The sequence below is a fragment of the Vipera berus genome (genome assembly GCF_964194415.1).
Source record: "Vipera berus genome assembly, chromosome: W".
NCBI lineage: Eukaryota > Metazoa > Chordata > Lepidosauria > Squamata > Viperidae > Vipera > Vipera berus.
The window spans coordinates 69755975-69764348 of NC_138210.1; the positions used below are offsets into that span (position 1 = coordinate 69755975).

At 36.2% G+C, this 8374-nt stretch overlaps 1 protein-coding gene across 1 annotated transcript; it reads left to right on the top strand.

Annotated features, from left to right (window-relative positions):
- Nucleotides 1-1607: 1607 nt before the first annotated feature.
- On the top strand, nucleotides 1608-2567 carry LOC308676440 (olfactory receptor 6X1-like; the record flags this gene model as incomplete). The annotated part of the gene is made up of 1 exon (XM_081342254.1): nucleotides 1608-2567. One exon carries the CDS (start codon nucleotides 1608-1610, stop codon nucleotides 2565-2567), a length of 960 nt encoding a protein of 319 aa, XP_081198380.1.
- Nucleotides 2568-8374: the final 5807 nt, after the last annotated feature.

The following is an 8374-nucleotide window of genomic DNA, read 5'->3' on the forward strand; positions in this document are numbered from 1 at the left end:
ATCATGGAGGGTGACAGCCAGATCTCAGAGAAGGAAACAGCTGCTTTGAGTTGAGGGAAGGAAGTACAACATCCAAAGTCTGAAAGATGAAAAGAACCACATTTTGATTTTTTTTAATCTTAGCACTGCACAATTCTGTCAATTCTTCTCCTCTAGTGCTCAAATCATTTTCTGCTCTCTACTCTCCCTTCTCTCCTTCTCTGTTTTCTCCCTCAAAAAAGTAAGCTGAGACTGGGATATGGATTTATAGAAGCTATGTTTAAAAGCAAGGCTGATTGAAGCTAAAATTAATTGCCCTAAGGTAAGTCAAGGTTCAGAATGCCCAAATCCTGGTTCCACAATCACCCTCCTGCCAATCAAATAATAATAACAACTGAAACACTAAAAGGAGAATCTGCTTGAATTTAGAGTTGGCTCTTCATTTATGTATGGAGTCACTGGAGTCTTTGGAATGCCTGTTTTCCTAACTGCTGATATAAGATGTTTTGAATTTCCCCCATCCTCAAAATAATATAAATATGTACCACTTTTTATGCATAAAAATTATGAACATGGACCCTGGACAGTTTTGTTTGTCTTTATTTGATCTGATTGGCACTCCCCAAGGACCAAGATAGTTGCAAAGCTTTAGAGTAGGTTCAAAGAATAAGACAGGTATTGGTAAAGGTTTGTCTGATTATTGATATAAAATTAATATATCGCTCTTTCCGTGGGGATTCTTTTTTAGACTTTCTTTTGCTTTTTTGACAATCATAATCTGAGCACGTAAAGACTCTTCTCTCATGAAATTTTAGATATCAGTCCTGAATGTCAAAATATTATGTGGTGCCCCCACCACATTAACCACCCTTCTTTATTTATCTATGGAGATAAATCCAGGTCATGGTTGTCTCAAAGGAGCTTTTATCAAAAAAAGGCAACTAGACATTCTTTATTTTTTCTTGAAGATGTTTTGCTTCTCAGTCAATAAGCTTCATTAGTTCTGACTGGATGGTGGGGGGAAATGGAAGGATTAATTCTGACAGGAAGAACTTACATCACACACACAAACACACCATATAGTCAGAATTGAAGAAGCTTCTTGGATGAGAAACCAGACATCTTCAAGGAAAAATAAAGAAAGTCCAGTTGCCAATTGGAAAAGCACTTTTGAGACCTCCTTTATTTAGTAAGATATTTTTTCTCTCTCCTTAATTGTGTTCTTCTTTTATTCCAGGAAGAAAGAATATGGCCAGTGTAACTTCTGAAATATCAATCCGAACACAGAGATATAATGTTGTGCACCTGAATTTTGGCATCACCATAGTGACTTTTCACATACTTTCTTGTGCAATCTATGAGAAATGATGAAATGAAATACCTTTTTTCACTTAAATGTGTGGATCTTATAACAATACTAGTTAATTTTCCAGACGGACAAATTTAAATAAATAGAACATTTCAGAAGTTTTAAATGCATTGTGCTACTTTTCCTACACCCTTCTTTCCTGCTTTGAGTTTTTTTTCTTCATTTGCTTCCATTTCTTAACCTTATTTATATATATAATGCACACGGTAGCAATACTTTTTGAAATGCTATATGCCATCTGAGCTACTGCTGAGATACCATGGACAATTCTGAAATGATGGAGCCTAGGAATATGTCCAGAGTGAGTGAATTTATCCTATTAGGAATTCCCTTTCTGTACGATCTTCACCGAGTCTTCTTCGTGATGGGTCTGCTCATGTACCTTGTAACCATCCTTGGGAATGGCTTCATCCTTATCATTGTAGCAATTGAGCCAAGACTTCAGACACCAATGTACATCTTCCTGAGCAACCTTGCTTTCCTGGAGATCTGCTATACCTCCACTGTGGTACCCAAATTGCTACAGACATTTATAGAAGCCAAAACCACCATTTGCTTCCATTGCTGTCTGGCTCAAGGATATTTTCACTTCTGTTTTGGTAGTACAGAGCTCTTCATCCTCACAGCTATGTCCTTTGACCGCTATCTGGCCATCTGCAAGCCGCTTCAATATCCCATCATTATGTCCAAGCATGTGTGCCTTCAAATGTCTTTGGCCACTTGGTATGCTGCCTTTGTGATTATCTTTTTTCATTATTTTATTGTTTGGACATTGCCATTCTGCAGGTCCAATATTATTGACCATTTCTTCTGTGATATTGGTCCTCTGTTGAGCCTTGTCTGTGCTGATATTCATGTCATTGAGTCCCTCAGAATATTGACTATGTTTGTTGTTGTGATTATGACCTTACTTCTCATTACTCTGTCCTACATTTTCATCATTGCCACTGTGCTGCGCATTCCCTCCGCCGTAGGACGGAAGAAGGCCTTCTCTACCTGCACCTCTCACCTGTTGGTGGTGTCCATCTTATATGGAGCTCTTGTTTTTATGTATGTGAGGCCCAATGTCCAATCTTCATACCACTTGACAAGGACTGTGGCGATCCTGAACACCAATCTTACCCCAATGCTGAATCCTTTCATATACACAATTCGTAATGCCGAAGTCAAAAAAGCTGTCCAGAATGTAATCCATAAAAGGAAAGGGACCTTGAATTGAGACAATGAGTGGAGAAATAGTTCCAGCACTATCTTATGCAACAGGAATGAGATGAAATTTAGAGAATTGCGGCATTGGTGGCATTTTGAGTGAGGCAATCAGAATCCAATTGGCATTTTCAGACTTAAAAACACCATTTGATTTTATAGTTTACAATACAGGTGTATTAGAATTGACCCCAAAATTGTGAGACATTAGTTAAGTGAGTTTTGCCCCATTTAACGATCTTTCTTGGCACAGATGTTAAGTGGATCACTGCAGTTGTTAAATTATTAACATGTTTGTTAACCGAATCTGGCTTTCTCATTGACTTTGCTTGTCAAAAGGTCGCAAAATGGGATCATGTGACTCTGGGACACTGCAACTGTCATAAATATAAGTCAGTAGTTAAGCGTCTCAATTCTAATCATGTGACCATGGGGATGGTACAATGGTGTAAGTGAGAAAAAAACATTTGTAAATCATTTTTTCAGTGCCATTGTAACTTGAAGTGATCACTAAACAGATGATGATCAAGATTTGTAAATCCTGAACATGTTAACAGCATTTGTTGTGATTGTTTTGTGTACAATGCAATCCATAGTAAGAAATTAACTTTTTTATAAAAGAAAGTGGATTCCCCTCCCCCCCCCTTTATTTCTTGGAATTTATATCCCAGCTTTCTTCTTGAGTGGCACTCAAAAGCTAAATGAATTAAGGAGGGGGGGGAAATCTTTCAATCCAAACATGTTTATAAGACAATAAAAATATCCAGAAAATTAGCAAAGCTCAGAACAAACTGTATTGTGACTCTGACATGCTTGTTGTCAACATTGTTAACTTTGGATGTTCTTGCTTTGACAATATACGAAGATGCAGCCATTTTCCCCTTAACTTGAGTGTTACTATTAGAGTTAGAATTAGATGATGCTGGGGGGGAGGAGGAAGAATGTTTTTCAAGATTGTTTGAAATAAGAGATAACAAGAAATGGCCAGTTGGAGAACTGGAGGGAAGGTCTGCATTTCAAACTAATTGGAAAATGTGATTTATGACTGTTAATTAGTGGAGGGAATTGTGCTTTGATACTATGTGTTTAGGGAAGGAGAATTCAGATTTTGGCTTTGACCATGTATCTGCCAATGCCATGCTCCTTAAATAAAGATTCTTCAAGGTAAAAGTGCTGCAAAGTTCTTTGAAGAGTTTCACCTGTCGTAACCATGACACTTGTCTTTTATCTAGTCATTAGTCCTTAAAAGGAAGGGACCTCAAAGTTGAAAACTGAAACAGTGTGACAGTTTTTCTGTGCAGTGCTTTGTGGAATAAAAAGGTAACACTAGAACCAAAGTTCCCAAAGGTTGTAACTGAAATGTAATTTTGGATTTAATTTATCCTTTTCTTACATTAAATAGTAAAAAATGAGAATGAATATCACTAAACGAATGAGTGAAAGAATCATTTTCTTACATTAAATAATAAAAAAATGAGAATGAATATCACTAAATGAATGATTGTAAGGACTACCTGTGAGGATTTTTGTAGTCCTTACAAGCATTCATTTAGTGATATTCATTCTCATTTTGTATTATTTAATGTAAGAAAAGGATAAGAGCAGTTTCACCAGATATTTCAAGATTGACTCTGCCCACAATATGGAGATGGAATGTCAGTTTTTGACGTCCTCACAATGAACATCTGCACACACAAAGCACAGTGTGCAGTTTGTGTTTCTCCCAGTTGCATGCAATTGACTATTCCTTGATTCCAGTTAAAAGTCAGGAATTCCACCACATTACTGCAAATCCACCTATAGTTTACTGCTAAATGAGAAGAGTGAATTTGAACCCTCTTTTCAGACAAAAACATTGTTGAGCCCTGGTTTATTTGTGAATCTATCTATCTATCTATCTATCTATCTATCTATCTATCTATCTATCTATCTATCTATCTATCTATCTATCTATTCATTCAATCAATTTCTATACCCACCCAACTCAACCAAGTGATTCTGGAGGCTGAGAGATGTCATTGAACTCTTGGTTTTCTCATACACACTTGAAGATTTACCCATCATTCTGTTCTTATTCATTCATTCATTCATTCATCCATTCATTCATTTATCACATTTTTAAACTGCCCTACTCTCTCGTAGGAGATGTTAGATAAACATCATTCAAACAGTAAAATAGAGGGAAGAAAATAATTAAAAAGACAAAGAAAATATATACATCATATATATTATCTGTCAAGATTGAATCACTACGGTGCCTGGCAGCTTCTGTCACTAATCAACTTGCCAGATAAAAGGGGGAGGGTAGAAGATGAAGGGAGGAAATGTAAGGCCAAGAAGCCATTCACAGACCATGGGAGCCTACTCCATGCCAAGGTCATTGCCACAGGTGCTCGATGGAGAAGTGAACTGTTCCCATAACAAAAAGGAGTATTACTATTGGACAATGTAAACACCCAGTGGGTGGGGGCATGGGAATCTATTGTTTAACTAAGTAAGCTTTTGCAGGGGAAAACTCAGAGCTGGTTTTGCTTCTTTAGTTCCGAGATGGTGTATCCAATAAAGGTTTACTCTTTTGGACTCAATTGCCTTGAAGAAATGTTATGTTTTGCTAGTCACATTATTGACACTATGCTTGCTAGTCATCCTGGCTTTCATGATGTCCATACAAGACCTTAGACCTTGCTTTTTGTTCTTTATAGGATTTTCACTGCTTTCTTCCTCGAGATCTCAATGATTCCACCCAACTGCTTCACTCTCAGTTATTCCTTATTCTCAACACATTCACTCTGTCTTCATATATTTTTTTGCAATTCAATCATCATTCAGTCTCTCAGTAAAGACCAAATAATCTCAATATACCTAATTTGTGCCTATGACTCATTTTTCAGTCAGACCATTTTTATTTAGTTTTCCATTCATTCTTGATATGAACTCTTAAAAAATGGATCAGTCTCACTCCTCCACTGTACACCAGTGTATCTGAAGTTCTTTATAAAATTATCATTTCTTGAAGGAAACTTTTACATCACTTTCAGTACCCCTGGGGTACTGTTAAGAAATCACATGGGGGGGAATCCTTCCAGCTATATAAGATATATGCAAGGCTTTTCTTTGTTAATATGGTCTCCAGAATATGTTCTGTGGTGGCTAAGAAGGTAAGAACAGAGATGCTCTATTTGGTTTGGACTGTAATCTTGGTTAAAGCCTGTGCCCTTATCAATATCTGTAAAACTGATATTTGTGAGAGAGAAAAAAATCAACTTTCTCTGTGCTCAAAGGAGAAAATATTGACAAGTAGAAGTTATGATGATAGATAACCAAATAGCTAACTAGCAAGATAGCCATAAATCAAACTATGTTTTGAGACCCCAGATTACATATAGACTTGAAAAGTATGCCAGGATTCAAACTCCTGTCATGGATATGTCGATAATATGAAATGAAATTCCTGTGAATGCAATGCTAAGGGTTTTTTTCCTGTTGTATTAATTGGTTTGAATTGGGGAGGTGGGAAGGTTTCTAAGGATTAAGTCAAGATGTAGTCTGGACCATGGATGATCCAGCAGCCTTGAATTTTACATCCTTCACTTCTAAGAAAAGCAGCTTTTCTCCCCAAAGTTAATTCTTCCTATGAGGTAAGAGGTATGAACTTAAGAAATGAAAGATAGCAACCTTCTCCCATAGTTTTTTATACAATCTCTTTCTGCTCATGCAGTAGAAGAAAGTTTATTTCCTGGTCAAGTGATGACTTCACAAAAGCTGGTCTTGTGAAGGTAATTAAAATGATCACAACCTCATTTGTAAACTGAGAAGAACATCTTAAAGGGTAAGAAAAATATTTTGCATTTCTCTTTTGAAGTTCATCAGATATTTGAGCCCTTGGAAGCTAATAGAAAGGAATCAGGAAAGATCATCCAATTATTTATCTGATTTATATTCTATTTTTTGTTCACAAACTCAAACCTGCATGCATTCTTCTGTATATCCCTCCCTCTGTTTTTTCCACACCCCAACAAACATTTCCCTGTTATGAAGTATGTAAGAAGTAACATCTTTACATAAACTTAAACCATTTAAGAAGAGATTGGACAACCATTTGTCTGAAATGGTATAGGGTTTCCTGCCTGAGCAAGGAAGACCTACAAGAAGTACAAGGTCCCTTCCTTTTATTCTATTCTATTCTATTCTATTCTATTCTATTCTATTCTATTCTATTCTATTCTATTCTATTCTATTCTATTCTATTCTATTCTATTCTATTCTATTCTATTCTATTCTATTCTATTCTATTCTATCTTCCATTTCCAGTTTAAGCATGAACCAAAATAAAAGAGTCAGTCTTCTAGAATGCATTGTTTGCAGCTGTTAAATATTATTTTGAAAAATGGAAAATGCCAAATCAGGGGTGATCTTTCTCCTTCTGAGCTTAAGTATATATGGACAACAAGTGTGTGAGTCCACTTTTTATACATTATTTTGAAAGATAATAATTTGAGCTTGCAAGAACAATCTCCACATGAAATTTCAGATAATAATCCTGGGTATCAAAATATTATTTAAGACTCAGAGTCCAGAACAAGACTAATACAGGTTCTGGAAAATTATGGAGATGTAGTGGGGTTGAAGAGTAACAAAAAACAAAACAAAATCCTAGTTAAAAACATGTCCAAATTAGAAGAAATTGAGCTAGTGGAAAAAAATAATATTCAAATATCTAAAAGGGTAAGGTACCTGGGGATCCAACTGTCAGCAAGATTCACCACACTCAAAAGAGAAAAATATGATAAATTAATAGACCAAATCACACCAGACCTAGATAGATGGAAAAACTTGCAGCTCTCCTTCATGGGGGGAATAGTGACAATCAAGATGAATATACTCCCTAAACTACTCTTTCTGTTCCAATGTGTACCAATTAAATTAGGCAAAGATTTCTTCGAAAACCTAAATAAAATTACATCCAAATTTATCTGGCAAGGAAGAAAACCAAGAATCAAATTTAAACTATTGCAGGATGCAAAGGAAAGAGGAGGGCTTGGCCTCCCAACCTGGGAAAAATATTATCAGGTGGCAGCATCTGTGTGGATAAAGGACTGGATAAATCTAAGGAACAGAAGACTGTTAGCATTAGAAGGCCATGACATGCAGAGAGGGTGGCTTGCGATACTGCGGGACGGGAAACACAAGGCACATCAGTATTTTCAGAAACACTACATTAGACAGGCACTAATAGAGGTGTGGACTATTTTTTTTAAAAAAACAACAACTATATAGAAATTCCCAACTGGATATCAACATTGGAGATATTTATGCACCCAAATTCATGAACTTAGGAACAGGGATAAAATTAGAGCACACAGAATTAGAGAAAATCTTATTAGGAAGAGAAGACAAAGTGATAAAAAGATATATCAATATTTATCAGAACAGGATATGTTAGAAGAACAGGTTAAGGATACAATGCTAATCTGGAGCAAAAAGTTTTGCTATACCATTGATCTAGACAATTGGCAATGACTATGGAACAGGAACAGGAGGCTAACACTAGCCACCACCTAGAAAGAAAACTTATACAAGATGTTTTATAGGTGGCACCTTCCCCCCACAAGGCTAGTAAAAAGGGATAAAAAAAACCTCACTGACATGCTGGAAATGTAGAAAGTTACCAGAGACCTATTATCACATGTGGTGGGAATGTCTAAAAGCTCAACATTTTTGGCACCTGATAAAAATTTGCCAGCAAATTTTAAAAACTCAACAGTGGCCACAGGATTGGAAAAGATCAGTTTACATTCCAATTCTAAAGAAAGGCAGTGC